The following is a 26760-nucleotide window of genomic DNA, read 5'->3' on the forward strand; positions in this document are numbered from 1 at the left end:
CCCTGATTTTCATCGTTCCGCCCATTTGCAGCCATGCTTCCAGTGTTTATGTGCTTGCTTTGAGTTTGATGACATTCCTTGCATGAATTTTTAAATGCAATAACATTTTAACATTGTCACACAGGTCTACTTGTGAACAAACCATGGCTTCATTCAATGCCAACAGCCCCTGTAGGAGATGCCTTGCTGGGGATGGTGCCAACCAGGAATCTGGCACGGCACTTGCGCCTACTTCTCTCTTCAGCCACCTCAATGAATAATTAAAGTACTGATACTCTCCTGGCTGCTCCCTGGCACTCTGTGGGTGCCAATCTTTGGGCCAATCCCCTCATCTGGAAATTGCTGTAAGAATCACTTACCTCTGTTTGATGTCCTTCTTTAATGAAGCTTCAAGAAAACCAAGTATGTAGTTTATAGGAGGAAATGAAATGAATTCTGAGGGAAGCCTGAGTCAACAGGTCACAGCAGTAGAGGAGTGGGATTTAGTTGAATATCCCTGGAACCTGATTCTATCCACACATTGATATCTATATCAATCTTCATTGCTACTCAATAGCTAACAGTCAAGTCTATGAATGGAATTCTTTTGAATTTACCTCTGAAGTTGTGGATGCTCAGTTAATGAGCCCGTTCATAACAGAGGTGGATAGATTTCTGGATACTAAGGTATTGAGAGGTATGGTGACGGTGCAGGAAGATGAAGTTGAGTTAAAAGATCAGCCTTGATCTTGTCGAATGGCGTAGCAGGCTCGAGGGGCTGAATGGCCTCCTCCAGCTCATACTTCTTCTGTTCTTATTGTCTTAACTCCTGGCTAAAAACAGCCAGAGGTTATAGACACAACTTTAAACCTAAACAAGAGGTGAGCATGTATCTTTACACGTTTCTTTTAATGAAAATCTTTTGAACTATAACCCAGTCTATTCAGACAGCTCAAATTCTTAACTGTAATTTGTAAGCATATTGATATAAACAAATCGTTAAATAATTTCCTCTATTTTATTTCAGATAGAATCTTACTGAGATTGAGTTAAGCCATAATCATTCTAGGGGTGCCAGCTGTGCCAGGGAGGCTCACACTCTTGCCTCCGAGTCAGAAGGTTGTGGGTTCAAATCCACTCGAGGTGGATATTTTACGGCCCTGTCGAAGCAGGGGCGGGACTGTAAAATGTGGTGAGCCGTTCAAAACTTTAGCGGGATTGGAAAGTCCCGCCAGCAGGAGGGGCAATACAATTCCACCCCAGAGACTTGAGCGCAAAATCCAGGGTGACACTCTTAGTGCTATACTGAGGGAGTGCTGCACAGTCAGAGATGCTGTCATTCATGCTGTGATGTTAAACTGAGGCTTCTATCTGCCCTCTCAGGTGGATGTAATAGATCTCACGGTCACTATTCAAAGAGGAGGCGCGTTCTCCCAGTGTCCTGGTCAATATTTAACCCTCCAACCAACATCTCTAAGAACAGATTATCTGGTCATTATTGCATTTCTGTTTGTGGGGGCTTGCTGTATGCAAATTGGCTGCATTTCCTACATGACGACAGTGACGACACTTCAAAAGTACTTTATTGGCTGTGTAGTGCTTTGGAATGCTATAGAAATGCATGGTCTTTCCCCTTATAGGGAGAAATTGGTTTTCGTCAGGAATAAAACGTAAGAGATTCCCATCTCTCACTCCGTGCCGTGTGTAGGCTCTTACCCAGATCCCCAAATCCAATGCTTGGAGCCCAGAACAGGCCACGACAAAAACACAAGACCAGAAAACAGGGGACAAAATGCAAAAGCTGCAGCATTTATTTTTATTGGGCTTCTGAGAATGAACTTTCAAAGCTTATCAGACAAAATCGACACAATCTCCTGCTGTGCACCTTCTTAGCATGGTTGAATCACAGCTTTCCAGTCAAGGGGCCTCCAGCTGCACTACAGAACGCAGGCAGTCGTTTCCAATCCGAGGCTCATGAGGCAGGAGGTAGTACTCACCGTGACCTCAAGATGTCAAAATGAACGTGAACGCAGCTCTTCCAACAACATTTGCGTCATAGAAATTGTTCCTTGCAATCCCCACAGACGGAATAAAGGAGATTGCTCCTTCTCCTGATAAAGGCCAGGACCTGAATATAAACTTGAAGCTGCAGGAACTGTTTGTATGCTACCACATTTTATTGAGTGGGTAGTTTAAGTGTCTACCCCCTTTCACTGTAGAGGCTACCCCCCACCCCCTTCCCCACCAGGCTAAACACCATTGACCAGTGGAGAGAGAGCAGGTAGCTGACCTGCTCCCAATCCTCTGCCAATAGTACTCTGGCCAGATGTGCAAGGTTAGACTACACTGGCTCAGCAGGAGGCCCCTGGAAGGGCCTAGTTTCAGCTCGACACTGCCCCTGCCAGCCCAGCACCCTTTGGTGTGGCAGGCAATGCCCTGCTACTTCGTGGCTCATGATCATGGTCAAGTGACGTCAATTGAATGTAACGAAGTCCGAGAGAGAGAGGGAGAGAAGTTTCACAGAAGTCCAGGGGCCAAGTACAGAGGGTGGCTGCATTGACCCGTCTTGCATGTTGTTTGAAAGAAAGCTTAGGTATGCCCATTAAAAGGGGATCATACAACAGCTTTCGGTCATCTTCCCCAAAGGGATCTCTCACAACACTGAGTCCTTTTTTGAGAACACTGCAATACTGAGTCGCGTGGCGATTCCCAGTCATTCACTGCACTGAAGCATCACATATCATAATACACTCGAGTCATTTCAGCTTTTTTTCGTTTAAAGTGCTGAAATTTTGGAAATGGCTATGTTCCTCGTGTGAGAATTTTTACAGTACGATTAAAAAAAGAAAGTTTCAAATTCCAGTCTCTCAGTTGGTCAAGGGTAGGGATCATTTCCTCAAGTGAAGAGTGTCCTGGAACTTGGTGCTGGTGTAGCGTGCATGGAAACCCTTCTTGTTAATGGTGTCGTCCGTATGGAAGCGAATCATGATTGAATCCCCAGCTGAATAAATCTCCTCAGGAGGCTGCAACAAAAAATGTTGACCCATGAATAGAGGGCTATTGTTGACCTGTAACTGCCCCCTTCCAATCCAGACTGGCCTCTTTACTCCATGTTGTTGGCCTCTCTACTGCCATTCCTTTAACCCACCTGTTAAGATGAAAGAAGGAACCTTTGACCTTCACTGATATAAAGATCATTGGTGCCCCAGTGAGAATCTCAGCAATTTTTTGCAGCTACTGCTCCATGCATTCACAAACCCATTGTCTGGGAGGCTCAATAACCCACTGCTGCCCCCTGTAAAGCTGACTCCAAAAAGATTGTGCATCTGTATGCTCATTCACATGGGTACGTGTGGGTATGTGTCTCTGCACAAGTATCTATATTTGTGGGCAGGATGTCTTGTGGTGCAGTGGGTTGTGTCCCTACCTCTGAGCCAGAGGCTCCGGGTTTGAGTTCCACCCCAGGAGTTGATGGCTATGGAAGGTGCATTCATAATGTGGACAAACAGGTTGATTATCAACTTGTGAATCTTTCCAATGTGCCTTTGGCAGGTAGTAAGAGCAGAAGTGTCTCCTGATCAGCAATGCTTGATGCAAAGTGGCACCCCTCAAGCTATAGTCTCTGGTGACCCTTTCGAGGAGAACCTAGCTGTGGAAACAGACTTAAGCTCGCGCTTTATCTGCTTCATGTATCAGGCAGCTTCTAAATCTAAGTATGCGTGCATGCATATGTACCTGTGAGCCCTTGGCCGTGCACATATGAGTATGTATGCATGTGTATGAGTATGTGTGTTGTGCGCATGTGTGTACATGTGTGTGTACATCTGTATATGTGTGCACGTATACAATGCAGGTGTGTGCATGTGTGTATGCATATATGCTTGGATCTATATGTGCATGAATGTGTGTGTATGAGTATGTGCATGTGTGTATATTATTCCTGTTCTTTAGGCACAGTTCACACAACAATCTCTGCTTTCAGATGAGCTAAGGGATGAAGTGTTGAGTGAAGGGCAGATGCTGACAAGTCACCCACTCCAAGCATACACCTCCCAGTGACCAGGGAATTTGACCAGTGCCAGGGAGAGCGCTCACTGTTTGACACTGAGCAGAAAATGGAGATCGAAGATGGCCTGTACTCTGACTGACATCAGTATGCGAAGAAGCATGGAACCAGGAAAAAGATTTAGCACTTTCTTCCATACACAGGCAGGGGGCTTGGCAATGGAATTGTCATCGAATGTTGAAGGCAGATGGTTGGACTCTCTCTTGTCGAAGATGGTCATTGCCTGGCCCTTGTGTGGCATGAATGTTACTTCTCACTTATCTGCCCAAGCCTGAATGTTGTTCAGGTCTTGCTGCATGCAGGCATTGGTCCTCGTTATTTGAGGAGCTATGAATATTTTTGAACATTTTGCAATGATCAGTGAACATCCCCACCTCTTTCAATGGAGGGAAGGTCATTGAAGCTGATTGGGCCCAGGACACCGCCCTGAGGAACTTCTACTATGATGTCCTAGGGATGAAATAATTGGCCTCCAACAAGCACAACCATTCTTCATTTCCTTTCCCCATAACACCCAGTAAGATTGGCAGTTTGTGCTAAATCAGTGTGGTTTCACAGGGTGGGACACAGACCCAACAGAAATTGGAAAAACATTGAATGGACATCACGAGCTCTTACCCCGGAGCCGCAGAACCTGCCCAGCCTGGGAGCAGTGTCATCTGAGCCATCGAACAGCTCCATGTAATCGTAGCCACAGTCTGCTTCCTCCTCAATCTCGAAGGTCTGGAATATCAACTCCACCCCGTACCCTTCTTCTGCCCGGACCACCCACTGGCAATCTGCTCCTCCAGGGTAATTGTTATCTCCAAACTGCGAGTGAGAGTACAGATCCTTGGTTTTCACTTCTGCCTTCAGCTTTCCCCCACATTCTGCAGGATAAAACATGGACACTGGCATGTAACACTGGTCTCCAGTATAAGCTTGCCAAGGTAGTTACATCCTTTCCTTGCCTGTAGTACTTGCTCAACAACATTGCTGCCTATTTATGGTTAGCTATTTTCATTAACCAGTCAGCAATGTGCAAGGTCCTTCCCAGCTTGGGCCGCAACTCATCAAGCCTCTCTTCAATCTAAAGTTCTTGCCTCAATGCATCACACTCTCACCTCTGAGTCAGGAGATTGCAGGGGTGCAAGTCCCACTGTGCCTCATAACCTAGGCTGGCACTGAGAGAGTGCTGCACTGTCAGAGGTGCTGTCTTTCAGATCTAAGGCCCTGCCTCCTTACAGGGGGATATAAAAGATTGCATGGCACATTCCGATGAAGAGCAGGGGAGTTTATCCTTGGTATCCTAGCCAATATTTATCCTTTAGCTAATACCACTAAAAAAAGATAATCTGAACATTTATCTTATGGGACCTTGCTCTGCACAAATTAGCAACAGTGGTTCTGACATTACAATACTGATGTCACTTCATTCTGTCCTCTGGTGTTAAGTACCTTTTTCTGCTTAAGACCAGAGAGTCTTTACGGTATGGAGGAAACCCCTTCAGTCCATCAAGTTCATGCCGGCTCTCTGCAGAGTAATCCAATCAGTGCCATTTGCCGTTCTATTTTGGCAGCTGACTGTTGTTGGGCTACGGTACCACAGGAGCCTGCAGTCCCTTGGTATTTTGGCCAGATGGGCATTCATGCATTAGGTAACTAAAGTGCCAGCACTGGCTGCAGTGGGGAATCACTGTGGAGTTCAATCCTCACCTCGTCCATCCTTCACACTTACGACCAAGGGTCAATGGATACCAACCAGGATTGGGAGTCTCGAGCTACTATGAGGGTGTGGGGATTGATTGCACAGTTTTGCTATTGCCAACCTAACAGAGACACGGACTGAACTAGAGAACTTTCCTCATCTGCCTGGTTCAGTTCTGAGGGGAGCAGGGGGGGGGTGGGGGGAGGTGGCATCATTTTTACTGCTCGTTACAGTGCTCCTCTCCGAATTGAAGATCCCACTCAAACCCTCGTCTATGAGACAATAGGCATGCCTAAATTTGGATAAGTGCCAGGAATTAAGCCTTCACTGACTGATGTCCTTCTTATTGTGGCTTAAATTGCGATGATAAAAGTCCCATTTCTATACTGCTTCATCCAACAATATCCCATGTTTAGTCAGGGAGCACATTCTCAATTACATAGTTTCCAGGTCACAACCTACCTGAGTGGGTGGAGTGACAGTGTAAAGCACAAAAGACAAGGTGAAACACATGTATAAAATCCCCCCAGTTATTCCATCCTTATATCTTCTACCATTGCTTTTCAAAGCAGCTCAAATTAATGATTGGAGCAACATGTTTACACAGTGACTTTGCTTCATCTCACCATGATTCAGCCAATTGGATAGGTGTGTTTGCAATAGTGGAGGCTTCTTACCTGAACTGTGAGTGGCTTCAAAGCCTTTTTTTTGCACAGAGTTGTCAGAGAAGAATTTAATGAACATCTTATTGAAGGTGGAGATCAGGGGCTCTGGCTTCTTACTGCCACAGAATCGGCCAATAACTTTCGCCTTTGAGTCTTTGCCATCGTAAAGCTCCAGGTGATCATAGGCACATTCCTGGTGCTGTTCAATATCCAACTCATTGAAGGCCTTCCAAACAAAAGTAAACAATTGCATGTTCTCAGTAGTTCTTTCTCCCCACAAGATTCAAGGTTTCAAATTTGAAGATTTCGTAGACATGTCTCCTCAGGGGTGAGAAGGTTAAGCAGGGATTTCATTCAAAATTATGAGCAATCTTGATAGAATAAATAAGGAGAAATTATTTCCTTGGCAGGGGGGTTGGCAACCAGAGGACACAGACTTACAATGATTTGGCAAGAGAACCAGAGCGGAGATGTGGAGATTTTTTTATTTAATGCATCAAGCTGTTGTGGTCTGAAACGCGCAACCTGAAAGGGCGGTGGAAACAGATTCAATAAGAAATTTCAAAGGGGAATTATATATATCGTGCAAAGCAGAAATTTGTAGAGCTATGGGGAAGAGCTTGAGGAGCGGGATTAATTGGAGAGCTCTTTCAAAGGGTCAGCACAGGCACAAAGGACCAAATGGCCACCTTCTGTGAGGTATCACTCTATGATTCTCCTCAGCTCCCATGTTGTGAACGGACCATAATAAGCCGTTTATGGCTATGTGGGTTTCCAATCTGGTCCTTCAAGATTAATGATGGTAAGCAGGTTTGCAATCTTGTGCCACCCCTGAGACACGAATGGGCTCCCTCAATAAAGAGTATTTCTTACCAGTTTAACCCGGTGCCCAGGTGTGGTTATGATCTCCCAGGTGCACTCCTTCCGACTTGTGTACTTATTGGGCCAGTTCGGGCTGGTGATGGTGCCAGAAACACTGTTGATTTTGTGTTCGCATCCAGCTGCAGTCATAAGAACATAAGATCATAAGAAATAGAAGCAGGAGTAGGCCATTTGGCTCCTCGGGACTGCTCCACCATTCAATAAGATAATGGCTGATCTACTGCAGACTTAACTCCGCCATCCGGTCTGTCCCCAATAACTCTTGGCTCCCTTGTCAATCAAAAATCTGTCCAATTCAGTCTTGAATATATTCAATGCTCCAGCCTCCACTGTCCACTGGGTTGGAGAATTCCAAGGTGTAACAACCCTCTGAAAGGAGAAATCCCTCCTCATTTCTATCCTAAATGGGAGACCCCTTATTTCAAAACTGTGCCCTCTAGTTCTAGATTTTTCCCACGAGGGGAATCATCCTCCCAGCATCTACCCGGTCAAGCTCCCTCAGGATCTTATATGTTTCGATAAGACCGTTTTTCTAAGCTCCAGTGAATACAGGCCCAACCTGCTCCACATTTCCTAAGTCAACTCCTTCATACCAGGAATCAGCCTAGTGAACCTGTTCTGAACCGTTTCACTATGTAGGCGGCAGGCTGTGTGGCCTGGATCGGGAGCGTGCTTGCGTAGAGTTATCCTTGTTTATTTTGGGAGAAAGGGGCAGCATGATAAATGAGAAGCACTCATCGCCACTCTGGGAGTGACTGAATGGACACTATTCCTACTTGTTTCATAGTGAATGAAATGGCTGATGTCAGGCAAAGGCGTCACTTTGAAAAAGTATTTGCTCCTTATTAGTCTGTTGAGAAACATTCGCAAGCAATCCCGCGATTTTCTAATGTTGCACAACATTACTTACTCATTGGAGTTCAGAAAATGATCTTATCGAAACATATAAGATTCTGAGGGGACTTGACAGGGTAGATGCTGGGAGGATGTTTCCCTTGCTCATCATTTGTATCCTATAACTATCCGCCACTCACTGCATTGTGTTGGAGAAATAATCCTGCTTTTATCAGGAGACTCTGTTGTCTGCAGGTTCGCTCACAAGTTTAAAGACTCTGTAAATAAAAACCACAAGGTCCAACGCTGCCTCCAACTCATTAGCTGACACAATGGTGTCAAAATTCACTCCATTTTAAAACTGTTGTAACCCCTTGACTAACCCACCAGGGGGATCAGTAGTCAGTGGTTAACATGCACCATTAAGAGAATTTTTCCCATCCTACTCCCACCTCTTGACATGCAAATTTGGAGTTCCCAGCACCCTGCTCTATATCATCAGGGACTGTGGTTCAAAGGTCACTCACCTTCCTTGCAATCATGCTTATTTTCGTGAAGCATGAAGCCGCTACGGCACTGGCACGTGTAGCTCCCAAACGTGTTGACACACTCGTGCTGGCAGCCACCATTATCCTTTGAGCACTCGTCCTTGTCTGGAGGGAAGAAATGTGGGGAACCTGAAGGAGGCATCTCAAGATTTTCAGCCCAGACAGACAGTCTAAAACTCCAACCCCACAAGCAAACAACCTCAAGTGCCCTGCTCAGTCATTTAATTTCCTCAGCAGTATCTTCATTATCTTCTGGTGACCCGAGCCAGTCAGAAAAAACAGAGTCTGAAAACCTCACACTTGTCACATCATGGTGAAGTTATTCTCGCTCCTTCAGTGACCCAGATCTTCTGATATGGTTGTTCATGCAGATATTCCACACTGTCCCCATCAAACACTCCAAGGGCAGGGACAGCGTGGGATTAGATACAGAATAAAGCTCCCTCTACACTGTTCTCATCAAACACTTCCAGGGCAGGTACAGAGCAGGGTTAGATACAGAGTAAAGCTCCCTCTACACTGTCCCATCAAACACTCCCAGGACAGGTACAGCACAGGGTTAGATACAGAGTAAAGTTCCCTGCCTCCTCTACATGGTCCCAATGTACCTGAGAAACCTCATAATGATATCCAGGTGGTACAATTCTGCTTCCCACTTAACCCATTCTCTGAGTGAGATTTTAGTTTTGTGCCAAATTCTGGGTAACTTTTCTCATACCCCAGCCAGGTTGTACTGCCTGCTCTCACCTTGCTTGACTGCAGACACAATAGTTTGGGTTGGATTCAAAAGTAAGTCATTACATTGAATTTAGAGAACAGAAACAGGCCATTTGGCTTGAGCAGTCTATACTGGTGCTTATGTTCCACTCCAGCCTCCTTCCATCTTTCCGCATCTAAATCTACCATCCTAACCCTCTCTTCCCTTCTCCCTCATGTGTTTGTCTAGTTTCCCCTTAAGTACATCGATACTATTCACTTCAACCACTCCCTGTGGTAGTGAATTCCACATTCTCACCACTCTCTGGGTGAAGAAGTTTCTCCTGAATTCCCTATTGGATTTCTTGATGATGAACCTCTAGTTCTGCTCTTCCCCACAAGAGGAAACATTCTCTCTGTATCCACTCAATCAAACCCTTTCAGAATTTTAAAGACCTCAATTAGGTCACCCCCTCAGCCACCTTTTTTCAAGAGAACAGGGATCCAGCCTGTCAATTCTTTCCTGATAGGTATAACCTTGCAGTTTTGGTATCATCTTTCTAAATCTTCTCTGCACCCTCTCCAGCGCCTCTACATCCTTTTTATAACATGACAGCCAGAACTGCACGCTGGACTCTTAAGTGTGGTCTAAACAACATTTCATACAGGTTTAACATAGCTTCACTATTTTTCAATTCTATCCCTCCAGAAATAAAACGTTGAGATAAAAAGGAATTGTATCATTTTCTTCCTCATCCGCATAAAGTTATTCCTGGCTACATTTACGGAAAGTGGACTTGTAGTTAGTCTGTCCTCAGATTATGCAGTTCACCACCTTTCTATGGGCTGACTTGGAAAATACTTCTAACAAATGCCAAAATAGTAAGGGACTCCAAACATTCAACATCTCCTCCTGCAATTAAAATAAGGCAATTGAGCAACAGAAAATCTGGATTGGTCAATGGTGGCTTAAGTGAGAAGAAAATCACAGCCAACCTGTCAATTACTCACTGGCAACACACTGGCAGGAGGGTCAGTAACCAGAGGGCACCGATTACAGATAATTGGCAAACAAATTAGAGGGGAGATGAGGGAAACTTTTTTAATGAACTGGTATGATGTGCAAGGCACTACCTGAAATAATAATTTCCAAAAGGGAATTGGATAAATATTTGAAAAGGAAACATTTACAGGGCCCTGGGGAAAGAGCAGAGGGGGAACTAATTGGATAGCTCTTTCAAACAGCCAGGCATGATGGGCTGAATGGCCTCCTCCTGTGCTCTCTGGTTCAATTTGCACGAATATATCTACATGGAGCAAGGGAGACAGCAATCCGTTTGGCCCAATCCAAATAGTTTGCAAAATCTGTTGTACGAGTCATTCTGTTGTGGATCCTAAAGGGGGCACTCTTGTTCTTAATTCCATCACTTGTGTCTTTCTGTTGCAGTGTACTAGGCTCCAGTTTTACACTGAGGTTTTTGAAAGAAGCTCACCTCTTCATCTACTTGCTGCTGCATAGTCAATCATAAGACAACTTATTCCCTCATGGTAACTGACAACTTCCAAACAAACTGACCAAGCCAACTGGGAGAAGGCAGATACACACAAGCACTGCACATGCTCACAAATTAGCTGAAGAACTGACAAGACTTTCAACCAGTCCAATAACCCTCCGAGTTTGCCTCATCACACTTCTGTGAAGCACCTTGGGATGTTTCACTAAATTAAAGACACACTATAAATGCAGGTTGTAGCTGACTGGAAATTATTTTAAAGGGGACATTGACCCCATACAGGCTAAGAAGGTCTTAAGCATTGAGTTAACTCAGTTCACCCAGAGCAATGCTCAGGTGTTAAACATAATCTTTAGCACGCTAAATGAGTGAACAAAGATCAGTCAGTGCTCCCACTTTGCGTACAGTGATTCTCCTCACACCCTGTGAAGAGACAGCTCACATACCAGAGAAGAAGTGGGCCTTGAAACCTTTCTTGGAGACGGTGTTGTCCGATTTAAACTCTATCCTCATGTTGTTGTACTGGGACGTGATCACCTCTGGCTTCTCTGCACCGCAGAATTTGCCGTGAAGCCTGGAGTCAGCAGAGAGACCACTGCGGACTTCTACATAGTCATATTTACAGACCTGGAACCCAACAGATATCAGTTCACTCAGATCGACACATCACACCTCATATCAATACATAGAATACAATAGCAAAAGATCAAATCACATCAATGGAGCAAATATAATACCCTCCAACCCAGGTTTTTTTTTAACTGCAGCGATATCAGTCAGATATCAGGTCCCAGTCAGAGCCCTAAAAAAGAAATAATATGGCACTCACTGTTAAGGGTGCAGATATATTGTCAGTTGTGCATAGGAAAAGCAACTCCTGCATACTAATACAACAGTCACAGTGTAACCCCTTAGTTAGGTCCTATCTGGATTCTGATTCCAAGTGGTGAGGGCTAGAGCAGTCTCCCCCCACTTGACTCGGTGTCTTCCACACCTTTATAAACACTCAAACCTAACAACAACTTATATTTATATAGTGCCTTTAACGTAATGAAACGTCCCAAGGCACTTCACAGTAGCATTATAAATAAAATTTGACACTGAGCCACATAAGGAAATATTAGGTCAGATGGCCAAAGGATTGGTCAAAGAGTTAGGTTTTAAGGAGCGTAATAGAGGAGGAGAGTGAGGTAGAGAGAGGCAGAGCGGTTTAGGGAGGGAATTCGAGAGTTTGGGGCTCAGGCAACTGAAGGCACAGCCACCAATGGTGCAGCGATCAAAATCTGAGATATACAACAGGCCAGAATTAGAGGAGCTCAGAGGGTTGTGGGGCTGGAGGAGATTACAGAGATAGGGAGGGGTGAGGCCATGAAGGGGTTTGAGAACAAGCTTTAGAAACAAGATATTGCCTGACCGGTAGCCAGTGTAGGTCAGTGAGCACAGGGGTGATAGGGGAATGGGATTTGCTGCGAGTTAATACACGGACAGCAGTGTTTTGGATGAGCTCAAGTATACAGACGGTAGAATGTGGGAGACCATCCAGCAGTATGTCGGAATGGTCAGGTCTAGAGGTTACGAAGCCAGGGACAAAGATTTTAGAACAGATAAGCTGAGACAGGGATGAAGTTGGGTGATGTTACGGAAGTGGAAATAGGTGGCCTTAGTGATAGTGTGAAGAAGAGGTTGGAAGCGCATCTCAGGGTCAAATGTGCTAAGGTTGCGAACAGACTGTTGCCAGGAAGAGGGATGGAGCCAAAACAAAAACAGAAATACCTGGAAAGACTCAGCAGGTCTGGCAGCATCGGCGGAGAAGAGTACAGTTGATGTTTCGAGTCCTCATGACCCTTCAACAGAACTGTTCTGTTCATCCATCTGCCAGGGTATATCATTCTCCCTTCCTTTTCCAAGTTCCTGTTCTCATCTTGTCTCAGTACAGTTTGGGGTGGGAGGGAATGGGTAACCCTGTGCCTTGTCCTTAGGAAGTGTGTGACTGTGTCTTACTCTCCTTCCGAGAAATTAATCTTTGCCCTACACTAAATTTATTTCACCCTTGACCCCAACCCACCAGCCAAGTTCTCAATTCTCGTCTCTGAGGCACAAGCTTCCTGGCTCAAATCCCACTCCAGGGACTGGAGCACAAAAATCAAGGCTGACACTCCCACTGCGGTACTGAGGGAGAGCTGCACCGTCAGATGTGCCTTCTTTAGGATGGGACGTTAAAGCGAGGGCTCCCCATCTGCCTGCTCAGATGAATGTAAAAAATCCCATGGCACGGTTTTGAAGAGCAGGGGAGTTATCATTGGCGTCCTGGCTGATATTTATCCCTCAATCAACATTACAAATAGGTAATCTGGTCATTATCACATTACAGTTTCTGGGATCTTGCTGTGTGCAAATTAGCTGCTGCATTTCCTACATTACAACAGTGACTACACTTCAAAAAGTACTTCATTCTAAAGCACTTTGAGGTGTCTGGAGGTCCTGAAAGGCGCTATACAAATGCAGGCCTTTCTTTCTTTTCGCGCTGATATCTGAATCACACAGGGTATATACTCACATCATTGCCTTCAATCTCAAAGAACTCGAACTGGAGGGAAATGCGGTACTGCGTTGGTGCCACCACTTGCCAGACGCAGTTCTTGTTGGGCGGGTATTCCTTGGGCCACCCTGGGCTGGTTATGGAACCATTAAGCTTGGTCAGGAAACCACCACATGCAGCTGAAATTAGTAAAGCACCATTACTACTTCAGACCAAACTTGTAGCATCAATTCTGTTTCCAAAGGGAAGGTCTTCCAGCTGGGCAAATACAGTCCAATTATTATACCAGAGGGAGGCCTGGCACTGAACACTGTAATAATTGATGCTTTTTTAAAACTCCTCCTTGTTTGCAATTTTGTAGTACTCCTTCATTCCCCACTCTCTCAATCTCCAGGCTCAGCCACACTGTTCTCATGTTATCCTTCCCCATTCTGTCCCCCACCATTTCCCATCTGTTTCACACAGAGCAGTGCATTTCCATTCACTGAGCTCTTGGAACTCTCAGCCACACTCTCATCAAGGCAAGCACTGGTGCTGCTTGTCAATGGGAGCTGGCCTTCTCTGAGTTTTTCTTTCGTGGTTCCATGAGTGCGGGTGAGGCTGGCACAACTACCAACCCCCACTTCCGAGCTACTGGCCATGTCTCGAGGGCAACATCAGACTTGGGCCATCAGGGCATATAAAGCATTGGAGCTGCCCCTGCCCTGCCACGAGCATCGCAACAATCAAGAGAGGGGTCTTTTCCTTCCTGCACCACCCCCTCGCCCATCAGAAGGGGTCCTTCTCCCACTCCCCCTGCCCCTCCCCCCACCCGAAGCTTTCAAAGTTCTCTCTTTGTTTCAGTGCACAATCGGGGCAGTAGCATAGTAGGAAAATTACTAGTCAAATAATCCAGAGGACCTGACAAATGCTTCCGAGACGTGAGTTTAAATCCCACCATGGCGGCTTGCAGAATTTAAATTTAATTAAATAAACTTTGAATAAAATACTAGTCTCATTAATAATGATCATGAAACCACCAGATTGTTGTAAAAACTCATCTGGTTCACTAATCAGGGAAGGAAATCTGCTGTCCTTACCTGGTCTGGCCTACTTGTTACTCGAGACCCACAGATATGTATTGACTCTTAACTTCTCTCTGAAATGCCTGAGCAAGCCACTTACTTCAAGGGCAACTAGGGATGTGCAATAAATGCTGGCCTTTCCAGCGGCACTCTCATCCCCAGAGCAAATTAAAAAGAACTCTCTCTCTTACCCTCACAGCTTCTTTTGTCGTTTGCAAGCTCGTAGCCAGGATCACAGGCGCACTTATAGCTGCCCAGAGTGTTGACACAGCGCTGCTCACACCCTCCATTGTCAGGCCGGGAGCACTCATCCACCTCTAGAAGGAAGACAGCAAAGAAATCAGCACCAATTGAGTACAACTTCTTAAGGCCACACACACACACACACACACACACACACACACACACACACAAGGGTGCATCATTCTGCTTTTGCGCTGAAGTGCAAAGGGAGTAAGATTGGTGCAGCCGTCCTGATAAGAGAGGACTAGCATAAAACAGGAACCTCGCTTTCTGCTTCAACTGCTGAGTGAGGCCCCCAGCACTTTTGTCTTTTTTCCGACTTGTGGATAGAGGATAGTGAGACTATCACAAGCAGGCAAACCCCCCTCAACCGTCATCACTGGCAGAGAAATTTGCCAGCCTCTCAACTATTTAGGGAATGCTGCAAGAGAATTGGTGATTCCACTCCCACCACATGCATTCCTTGTGGGAAAGTTCAGCCAGTCGAGGCTGAGGTCAGCAATGGAATGGGCTGTGAGGTTGAACTTTAACCGCACCAAGACCGTCACTCAGCGTGTGTTTCAATGTTAATATCTCCACCAAGTCCGGACAGATTCCCTGATGATGCTGAATGGTTTGAAACACATTCCATTTCCTTGGCAAGTTCCAATCACTCCCTGTTTCCCATGGATTCTCCCTGAATCTAAGGTGAGTCAAGATTCGCACCCTCAGGACATTTATTACTGGAACAACTCATTCCTGGGAGTGGCTGGTATTGCTTTTTTTCCCCATTCTCTAACCGTTCTCTCAAACAGAAACTTAACTCAGGTTAAAACTTGGAATTTTATCCACGCTTTGTTTAAAACAGCCTCGTTAACCTGAGGCACTGCCTTAAATGTCCTGTGCATTTGCCTTTCCAAGCCCCTCTCCTCTTCCACAGCACCAAGCCTACCTGGTCTTATCAGCTTCCTTTGAAGCCCCAAACAATTAACTAATTATACCTCCTAGTCTGGCAGCAACTGCAAATTGTGATGCCACCTTCCTAAACCCTGTATCCAAATCATTACTGCACACAGGAAACAGAAGAGGCCCCAGAGCTGAACTCTGTGGCAGCACTACCCATTTCAGACACTCCGATAAATGGACCTTACGGGAAAATGAGTTTTGTCTTTTTTTCTGACCTTTCCAATATACTCTCTTTCCTCCCTCCTAACCAATGTTTAATCTGTTTTGTTATCCTCTCCTGAATTTGAAGCTCCAACTCATTCGTGCTGGTACTCCATACGAGTGTCCTCCTATTCCACCTATCTCAGCTCACCCTTTCAACACTTTTTCACTTAGGAGAAATGTTTTCAGAGAACTGTCGGGATCTGGGGCATTCGACCAGAAAAGATGGTGGAAGCTGATTTCATAAATAATTTTAAAATGGACTTGGACAGGTAGTTGATGATGAGGAACTTACAGGGTACATTAACCAAGGGTGTGGATCGAAGCATGGCTACTCTTTCAAACAGCCAGCACAGGCACAATGGGCTGAATAGTCTCTTTTGTCTTGTAAGTTTCTATAACGATTCCTTTCTCTCATGTACTTCTCTAGTTTCCTTTGGAAAACATCAACATTATTTGCCTCAATTGTTTCCCTTTGTAGTAAGTCCCACATTCTGCCCTACTCTGAGTTACCAAATTTCTCCTTATTCTGCAATTGTATTTATTAGTAACTATCTTGTGTTTGTGGTCCCTTCTCCCACATGTGGAAACAATTTTCTCCAAATCTACCCTGTTCAACCCATTCATAATTTTAAAGATCTCTATCAAAGAAAATAAACCTAACTTGCTCAGTCTTTCCAGGTAGCTCTAATCTCTCTTTTCTGCATTTTCTCCAGAGCTTCCATACTCTTGTTTTAATAGTATGGAGACAAGAACTGTGAACAGTGCTCCGAGTGCAGCCTGACCTAGACAAATTTAACATAACTTCACTACTCAAATAAATCTTAGTGTTTTGGTCACATTTTAAATTCCTTTGTTTACCTGCGATGCTGCTTAGAATGCTTTGTTCCTTCGTCTCTTTATTTTCTAAGGTGCAGGTGATGTTTCTGTTTTTCCTGCCTAAATTCATTTGCTGCTTAACTTCCCAGTCAGCATGTTTCCTAAAGTCCTCTAGTATGTTTCCTCAGTGTTAGCTACCCCTTCAGTTGGCATTATCTGCAAATTTTGATGATTCTCTAATAATATTCCATGTGGTCCCTTAATAAAGGCCTCCATGAAGTCCATGTACACCCTATCTGCTGCATTTCTCCAATCTTAATCTGTCTGCTACTTCCTTCAAGAGTTCCTTAAGGTTTTCCCAGCACGATCGCCCCTTTTGAAATCTGTGCAAGCAATTTCTCATGATTTTCCCTTTATCTAGATATGCACTAATTTCATTCTTAATTCAAATGCTCTCCACTGCAGATGTTAAGCTTCAGAAACCTTGCAGGAAGAACGCTGATTAATGCTGCTTGAGCACAAGTAAATGGGAGGATAATCCCAAATAGGAATAATTTCGGGTCCATGAGTGGTAGTGACTAGGATTTTACATGCTTTCTCTAAGCAGCTTTTTAAAATGTCCAAACAATCAGCGAATAATTCATGAATTTGGAGATTGGCCCACCCTTGAAGAAGTTTGCGGAGAAGCCTGCTTTGTTGATGGAGCCATCGGAGACGAATTTCATCCACAGTTTGTTGGAGCTTGACTTGATATCATCAGGCTTGTCATAACCACAGTAACGACCAATCAGAGGGCTATCGTCAGTGCCTCCATCTCGGACCTCCAGATAGTCATACGCACAGCTATCGTGCCTCTCAATCTGTGGAGAGGGGGGAAATAAAGCAGTTCCTCGGACTTTGTTTGTTATTCAAAACACAATATACATCAACAGTACATGCGTGTCTGCAGTGTGAATGTGTGCACAGTACGTGGTATAATGTGGGTGATGCATGCGTGTGCAGAATTCTGCACACGCATGCATTGCCCACATTATACCACGTACTGTGCACACATTCACACTGCAGACACGCATGTGACCCAAACACACACACTACATACCAAAGCACACGTCACAACACACAGCGCACACCATGCACACATACTACGCACACATGACGCACATCCATGATGCGTGCATGAAGCCAGTGCTGCGTAATTGTTGGCCAGAGTTTGAAGTGGTTATATTTGAGCACGTATTCACCACAGGAGGGGAGGGGGAGAGATTAGTGAGTGATGCAGCGTCTTACATCTTGAAGTAAATTCAATCCATTGCAAAGAGCTGTCAACTCTTGGAGCTCTCTGAGCAAATTACTGCCCATCATCACTTGTTACGCATTCATTAGCGGACTGCGACTTAGCCCATTAGCCAGACACCAACTGACAGGCTCTGGCCTTCATTGGCCTTCCAAATACCCTCTTCCTTTCCTGATTACTAACAAAGAAATAGTTTCAGTTTGGTGCAGCAACAGATCCCATGACACAAGGGGAGTTCTCCCAGAGTTCTACCCAATATGTATCCCATGGCCATCATCACCGAAACAGCTTAACCAGTTACTAACACATTATTCTTTGCAGAACCTTACTGTGCGCAAAGTGGCTTCTGCATTTCCCTAAATGGAATACTGGTTACAATGATTGGCACTATAGAATTGGAATTATTTGACGTTGAAATTAGAAACCAAGAGTTTAACAAACTCAACTTGACAACATCTGATCTATGGACTTTAATACAAAATGCAGAGTGCAGTAGACCTTTCGTTTCTATTCTGTAAATTAAGGGGACCTGCATTTTGCTACTAGATCCCAGTAGGAATAGCCCCTTTGAGGAAGGGGCAATAGATCTGCTGTAGCAACACCTCACTGGGATAAATGGTAAGAGATCCATAGGGGGAATGTGCATTCTTGACACTCACCGTGTGTAGCATCATGTTTAACCAAGTTTTCTTTTATAAAGGCATTTGGAAATCAGAGAAAAGGCCAGTTGGTGGCACAGTCTGAGACAGGAGCCCAGAGCACAATAACCTGACTCTGAAAGTTGAGCCTTACCTCAAACGACTGAAAGGTGAGTCCCACATGGAAACTGTCAGAGACTTTTATCCTCCAGACACAGATTTTAGATGGCCTGTAGTCATCAGGATAGTTTGGAGACTGTATCTGCCCGAGATCCTTGCTGATATCCCCGCCACAGATGGCTAAGGTTTAAACAAAAAGAAACAAAGGTACGCTAAGCACAGTTTCAGCTGTGGCTTTGCTCACTAAAATCGATCGTTACAAGAGAGATAAAATGAAATACCAGGCATGAGTCCTGAGTAACACATGAACATCAAAACTTCATTAGGTTGAACATGGCTTTCACCCCTGTCGAAGGTGAGCTGGGATTCATGCTTTTTGATTGGTCCATAAACTCCTCCTGTTAAGTGTCTATGGGTCATGTTGGATGGAGATAGGGCTGGAAATTTTTATATGATGCGCCCATAATAGACTGACCTGACAACAACTTTACCAGCTTAGACAAGGAGACAGGTTGAAGCCTGAAGGGCCAGCTTTAATCAGTCCCTTGAGGAGAATAGGGAGGAAAGTGGAAGAATGTCCAGCTTTAGGCACTGAGGCAAAAATTTTGCCACTAACCCAGAGGGCAATTGACAATGCAATCTTTGAGGTAACAGCTCACCAACCCAAAGTAACAATGGAAAATGAGGTTACATGTCACAAGTACCTTTTCCACCTTTTCAATTGGCCCAAGGCTTCCCCGATCTCAATGATTAGAGTCGGAGAGTCATTACCGCAAAGAAGGAAATTCAGCCTATTGAGTTTCAATCCTGTCTTAAATTCCATATCCTCCTTGGTCATCGCCCCTCTCTATCTCTGCAACCTCTTTCCAGCCCCATGCTCTCTGCCCTCCTCCAATTCTGGCGCTTTGAGCATCTCCAATTTCAATCGCTTCATTATTGGAATTATGCCTTTGGCTGCCTTGGCCTTAAGCTCTGATATGCCCTCCCTAAACCTCTCCACCATCATACCTCTCTCCTCTTTTAAGGTCCTCTTAAAATGTATGTCGCCATCAACAGAGAGATGTCAGGGGCAGAGGTGCAGCCTCTGAAGGGAAGGCCGTGTTAGGGTGTGGGTTATCTCCCCTTAGCTTCAAATCTTGAAATGGCCCCAGTGCCTCTCCCCAATTCCACACGGATGGAGTATCTTTGATCAAAAACCAGGTGCTTTCCCCTTATTTCACGGTGACATGTTCTGGATGGGGTTGGACTGACTAGTTACCATTAACATGAAAACATGGTGTCACAGTATATTCACAATATTTCCATTTTTCCTTCAAATTATGACCTTAAAATATCTCTGGGCATTGGCATGCTCAGTCAATGGAGCAATGGAGTTGGGGCAAAAGGTGGCATGTTGCATGGGCACCATACTTCAAGAGGGATATAATGGCCTTGGAGGGAATGCAGTGTAGATTCACCAAGCTTAAAGAAAAAAATTACGAGGAAAGGTTGCATAGACTTGGTTTATATTACTTTGAGTATAGAAGATGAAGGCATGAAATAATTGAAGTGTTTAAGGCGATTAAAGGATTCGATAGGCTTGATCGAGAGAAACGATTTCCTCTGGCGGGTGAATCCAGAACAACTTTAAAACTGGAGCTTCATGTAAAGGAGTGTGGAAATCTACAACTCTCTCCTCACAAGAAGTGGAAATCTGGAACTCTCTCCCCCAATTAGTTGTTGAGGGTGGAAGGGATGGGGTTCAGTTGAAAATTTAAAAACTGACATAGATAGATATTTTCACAGAAGCAGGTAAATGGAATTAAGATACAAATTGACAGTGATCGAATTGAATCGTGGAGCCCCCTCGAAGGGCTCAATGGCCTCCTCCTGCTCGGATTTACATGCTAGGACAGGGAGGAAGAGACTGCTCACGACGTTTGTTACACAGTCTGTCCTCGGACGCTCCTGGCTATTTGCCAATCACTACAAGTGCCAGGACTGCAGGTAACAGATGCTGACTATATGCAAATTCTCTCCCCCCTGGTATCTCCTCCTATCTAAACACTCCCAGACCTCCAAAAAGACCAATTAACTGGGAGAAATAAAATCAAGCACAAAGTAGCTATTTGTTTAAAATGACAGTGCTCTTTCACAAGACTCAGCAAAAAACAGAGAAGCAAAGCAATAATTAAATCCTTTGGAAAGCTCCCAAGATTGTTCCGTTACTTCCCGGGATTTGTACCACATAGACGCATTCCTACCTCATCTGGCATTGAGCTTCTTGGTCTGCACGGGAAATAAAAGTCCTGGTGATTTTCCTTTCATGTGTGATGCTAGTTTGAGCTGTGCGGCCCTGCGGCTTATAAATATTGCTGCGCTGTTCGATGATGGATTCCTAACCTAGGAGAGAGCCTCACCACATCACAATCCCAGGCTCCTCACGTCCTACACTCTGATTTTCTTCCATGTTTTATTTTAAAATAAGCCTCTCTTGTCTCCCGCAACCGCCCACACGCCCCCCCACTTCCATACAGTTCTAAGGGCAATGGGGACCCTCTGGGTGCCCAGGCCATGTGACCACTCTTGACATGTGGGCCCACAAAGCATGGTCAATCTGCTGCGCACTGTAAAACACGGCTTCCTTCCTTCAACCTGGTTGGACAATCATTCCAGGTGTCACTGGGTTTGACAATTCAATCAACTTAAACTTCCGCTCACGTGCAGGGCAAAAATATTGGATTTTGCTGCATTTGCTTTCTCCCTCCGCACCTGCCCATATTCCCATTATATCCCTTCACTCCCCCCTCTCTCAAACCCTCCACTAGTACTTGTCTGCTCCTTTCTTGTAACTTACTCCATCCCTCTTTGGGAAAAAAACAGGTACTTGCTTTTTGTTCTTTTCAACTGGATGATTTTTAGCAGTCTAATGAAAAGTTTATTGATGGCTTTTATCCCGCTGCTGTCTCTCAGTCATCTGGGAGCCTGACAGTTGATGTTCTTTTTATTTATTCTTTCCTGGGATGGGGGCATTACTGGCAAGGCCCCAATTTTTTTGTTCATTCCTATTTGCCCTTGAACTGAGTAGCTTGCGAGGCTATTTCAGAGGGCAGCTTAAGAGTCAACCACATTGCTGTGGGTCTGGAGTCACATGTAGGCCAGAGCGGGTGAGGACAGATTTCCTTCCCTAAAGGACATTAGTGAGCCATATGGGTTTTTATGACAATTGATGATAGTTTCATGGTCACCAATACTAAGACTAATTGTATATTCCAGATTTATTAATTGAATTTAAATTCCTCCAGCTGCCATGATTTGAACCTGTGTCCCCAGGGTATTAGCCTGGGCCTCTAGATTACTAGTCCAGTGACATTACCACTATGTCACCAACCGCTGTCTCCATGTTCCACAGTCATCTCGTGAAGTGATGCTCAACTGGAATCTGCTGTGCATAGTCCTGAGTGTCCAGAGGGAACACCTCTCCGCGCAGCAACAGAGAGCAACTCCCACTGTCCTTGGCAGCATCATCTCCATTTCTGGGACCCTGGGAATGACCAGAGCAGGAGAGGGACGATTGACTGACACATCGATATCACCCTAACATTTCGGAGCTTGTCGGATTAGCACAGCTCCCCCTTTAAACTGACAGGAGAACACCCATAGAATTGATAGCACATAAATAGGCCATTCAGCCCAACTAGTCCATGCTTGTGTTAGCTCCAGACAAGCCTCCTCCCACTCTATTTCACTGTTTGGGCAGGGGCAGTGAGAAAGCAAAAATGCTCAGCAACCACTGGAGGGGAGGGGAGTTCCACTCCCCTCTCAGTGCCACAGAAGCTTCTTCCATGTGCACCAGCCTCAGAAGCAGGGAATAAAGAAAATTCACAGTTACCTTCATACATGGCAGAGAATCCTTTGCCAACCCAGCTGCTGCTGCTGCGAAATTCGATCCATAGCCGACTATCTGTCGAGATCAGAGATGGTGGAAGTTTATCGCCGCAGAATCTGCCTGGAGAGAGACACAGCAGGTCAGCAAGTAGATGCATTGCAAGCACATGAACATTGGTCAGGCTGTCACTGCATTGGACCCACAACCAATATTTCTCTCAATGCCACTGAATATTTCTCCATAAATTTGCAAGTTGGACAAAAATTGCTAAGAACGGATTCACTTGTTGTGCATCTCGTTTCTGTTTACTGAGAGAATCATGTTTGTAAATTGGTTGCTACATCTGCCTACATAGCCGTCACTATACTCCAAAAAGTGACTCATTGGATGTAACATGCTAATTTGCGCACAGCACAATGCCACAAACAGCAAGGAGATGAATGGCCAGTCATACACTATTTTCGGAGTTGTGGCTGTGTGGTTGATAGTGAGGAAGGAAGCTGTAGGCTGCAGGAAGATATCAATGGACTGGTCAGGTGGGCAGAAAAGCGACAAACTGAATTCAATCCCGGAGAAGCGTGAAGTAGTGCATTTGGAGGGGACAAACAAGGCAAGGGAATACCACAATAAATTCTAGGATACTGAAAAGTGTAGAGGAACAGGGGGACCTTGGAGTGCATGTCCACAGTTCCCGAAGATAGCAGTACAGGTAGATAAAGTGGTTGAGAAGCCATACAGGATACTTGCCTTATTAGCTAGGGCACAGAATATAAGAGCCGGAAGCTTATGCTGGAACTGTATAAAACACTAGTTTTTTTTTTTATATTCATTCACAGGGTGTGGGCTTCGCTGGCAGGCCATCATTTATTGCCCATCCCTAGTTGTCCTTGAGAAGGTGGTAGTGAGCTGCTTTCTTGAACCGCTGCAGTCCATGTGGTTTAGGTACACCCACAGTGCTGTTAGGGGGGTTGGTGGGGGAGTTCCAGGATTTTGACCCAGCGATAGTGAAGGAACGGCAACATATTTCCAAGTCAGGATGATGAGTGGCTTGGAGGGGAACTTGCAGGTAGTGATGCCCTTGTCCTTCTAGATGGTAGTGGTTGTGGGTTTGGAAGGTGCTGTTGCAGGAGCCTTGGTGAATTTCTGCAGTGCATCTTGTAGATGGTACACACTGCTGCTACTGTGCATCGGTGGAGGGAGTGAATGTTTGTGGATGGGCTGCCAATCAAGTAAGCTGCTTTGTCCTGGATGGTGTCAAGCTTCTTGAGTGTTGTAGGAGCTGCGTTCATCCAGGCAAGTGGGGAGTATTCCTATAGATGGGCACAAGACAGGCTTTGGGGAGTCAGGTGGTCAGTTACTCGTCGTACGATTCCTAGCCTCTGACCTGCTCTTGCAGCCACATCTGGCTAGTCCAGTTCAGTTTTTGGTCAATGGTAACTCCCAGGATGTTGATAGTGGGGGATTCAGTGTTGGTAATGCCATTGAACGTCAAGGGGCGATGGTTGGGTTCTCTCTTGGAGATGATTATTGTCTGACACCTGTGTGGTGCGAATGTTACTTGCCGCTTGTCAGCTCAAGCCTGGATATTGTCAACGTCTTGCTGTATTTGGACATAGACTGCTTCAGTATCTGAGGATTCTCAAATGGAGCTGAACATTGTGCAATCATCAGCGAACATCCCCACTTCTGATCTTATGATGGAAGGAAGGTCATTGATGAAGCAGCTGAAGATGGTTGGGCCTTGGATACTATCCTGAGGAACTCCTGCAATGATGCCCTGGAGCTGAAATGTCTGACCTCCAACAACCACAACCATCTTCCTTTGTGCTAGGTATGACTCCAATCAGTGAAGAGTTTCCCTTCGATTCCCATTGACTCCAGTTTTGCTAGGGCTCCTTGATGCCACACTTGGTCAAATGCAGTCTTGATGTCAAGAGCAGTCACTCTCACCTCACCTCGGGAGTTCAGCTCTTTTGTCCATGTCTGAATCAAGGCTGTAATGAGGTCAGGAGCTGAGTGGCCCTGGCGGAACCCAAACTAGGCAGTGAGCAGGTTATTGCTACGCAAGTGCCGCTTGATAGCACTGTTGATGACCCCTTCCATTACTTTACTGATGATCAAGAGTAGACTGATGGGGCGGTAATTGGCTGGGTTGGATTTATCCTGCTTTTTGTGTACAGGGCATACCTGGGCAATTTTCCACATAGCTGGGTAGATGCCAGTGCTGTAGCTTTACTGGAACAGCTTGTCTAGGGGCGCGGCAAGTTCTGGAGCACAAGTCTTCAGTACTATTGCCGGAATATTGTCAGGGCCCATAGCCTTTGCATATTCTGCGCTTTCAGCCGTTTCTTGTTATCATGAGGAGTGAATTGAATTGGCTGAAGACTGGCATCTGTGATGTTGGGGACCTCCAGAGGAGGCTAAGATGGATCACCCACTTGGCACTCCTGGCTGAAGATTGCAGCAAATGCTTCAGCCTTATCTTTTGCATTGGTGTGCTGGGCTCCTCCATCATTGAGGATGGGGATATTTGTGGAGCCTCCTCCTCCAATGAGTTGTTTAATTGTCCACCACCATCCAAGACTGGATGGCAGGACTGCAGAACATAGATCTTAATTGGTTGTGGGATCGCTTAGCCCTGTCTATCACTTGCTGCTTATACTGTTTGGCACACAAGTAGTCCTGTGTTATAGCTTCACCAGGTTGACACCTCATTTTTAGGTATGTCTGGTGCTGCTCCTGACATGCCCTCCTGCACTCTTCATTGAAACGAGGTTGATCCCCTGGCTTGATGGTAATGGTAGAGTGAGGGATATGCTGGGCCATGAGGTTACAGATTGTGTTCAAGTACAATTCTGCTGCTACTGATGGCCCAGGGCGCCTCATGGATTCCCAGTCTCGAGTTGCTAGATCTGTTCAAAATCTATTCCATTTAGCACGGTGGTAGTGCCACACAACACGATGGAGGGTATCCTCAGTGTGAAGGCAGGAATTTGTCTCCACAATGATTGTACAGTGGTCACTCTGACCAATATTGTCATGGGCAAATGCATCTGCAGCAGGCAGGTTGGTGAGGATGAGGTCAAGTATGTTTTTCCCTCACCACCTGCCGCAGACCCAGTCTGGCAGCTATGTCATTTAGGGCTTGGCCAGCTCGGTCAATAGTGGTGCTACCAAGCCACTCTTGGTGATGGGCATTGAAGTCCCCCACCCAGAGTACATTCCGTGCCCTTGCCACCCACTGTGCTTCCTCCAAGTGGTGTTCAACATGGAGGCGCACTGATTCATCAGCTGAGGGAGGGCGGTACATAGTAATCAGAAGGAGGCTTCCTTGCCCATATTGGACCTGATGCTATGAGACTTCATGGAGTCCGGAGTCAATGTTGAGGACTCCCAGGGCAACTCCCTCCCGACTGCATACCACTGTGCCGCCACCTCTGCAGGGTCTGTCCTGCTGGTAGGACAGGACATACCCAGGGATGGTGATGGTGGTGCCTACGACGTTGTCTGTAAGATATGATTCTGTGAGGATGACGATGTCAGGCTGTTGCTTGTCTAGTCTACGAGACAACTCTCCCAATTTTGGCACTAGACCCCAGATGTTTGAAAGCTTTGTCGGGTCGATAGGGCTGAGAATGCTGTTGTTGTTTCCGGTGCCTAGGTCGATGCCGGGTGGTCCGTCTGGTTTCATTCCTTTTTTTGTGGCTTTGTAGCACTTTGATACAACTGAGTGGCTTGCTAGGCCATTTCAAAGGGCATTCAAAATTCAACCACATTGCTGTGGGTCTGGAGTCACACATATGCCAGGCCAGGTAAGGATAACAGATTTCCTTCCCTATAGGACATTAGTGAACCAGATGGGTTTTTACAACAATCGACAATGGTTTCATGGTCGCCATTAGACTTTTCTTCCAGATTTTTGTTGAATTGAAACTCAATAGCTGTTAGGCCACAGCTAGAGTACTGGGTACAGTTCCGGTCACCGCACTGCTGGAAGGATGGGATCGCACTAGAGAGGGTACAGAGGAGATTTACAAGGATGTTGCCTGTACTGGAGAATTTTAGTTATGAGGAAGGATTGAATACACTGAGGTCGTTTTCTTTGGAAAAGAGGCTGAGGGGAGATTTAATTGAAGTGTATGAAATGGTGAATGATCT

General features: G+C 45.5%; 1 protein-coding gene across 1 annotated transcript in view; it reads right to left on the bottom strand.

Moving 5' to 3' along the window:
• Positions 1-1760: 1760 nt before the first annotated feature.
• bmp1a (bone morphogenetic protein 1a) overlaps positions 1761-26760 on the bottom strand; it is a 137538-nt gene continuing 112538 nt past the window's right edge. Inside the window, exons 11-21 of the mRNA XM_078565710.1 lie at positions 22606-22722; positions 18769-18914; positions 17347-17542; positions 14666-14791; positions 13429-13589; positions 11318-11498; positions 8641-8766; positions 7271-7398; positions 6410-6623; positions 4664-4914; positions 1761-3002 (exon numbers count right to left, since the gene is read on the bottom strand). Of these exons, the coding sequence (XP_078421836.1) occupies positions 2868-3002; positions 4664-4914; positions 6410-6623; positions 7271-7398; positions 8641-8766; positions 11318-11498; positions 13429-13589; positions 14666-14791; positions 17347-17542; positions 18769-18914; positions 22606-22722 (1781 nt within the window). The 3' untranslated portion in view covers positions 1761-2867. The remainder of the gene's footprint in view (positions 3003-4663; positions 4915-6409; positions 6624-7270; positions 7399-8640; positions 8767-11317; positions 11499-13428; positions 13590-14665; positions 14792-17346; positions 17543-18768; positions 18915-22605; positions 22723-26760) is intronic.

This window comes from Cetorhinus maximus, chromosome 20 (genome assembly GCF_964194155.1).
Source record: "Cetorhinus maximus chromosome 20, sCetMax3.hap1.1, whole genome shotgun sequence".
In the NCBI taxonomy this organism is placed as follows: domain Eukaryota; kingdom Metazoa; phylum Chordata; class Chondrichthyes; order Lamniformes; family Cetorhinidae; genus Cetorhinus; species Cetorhinus maximus.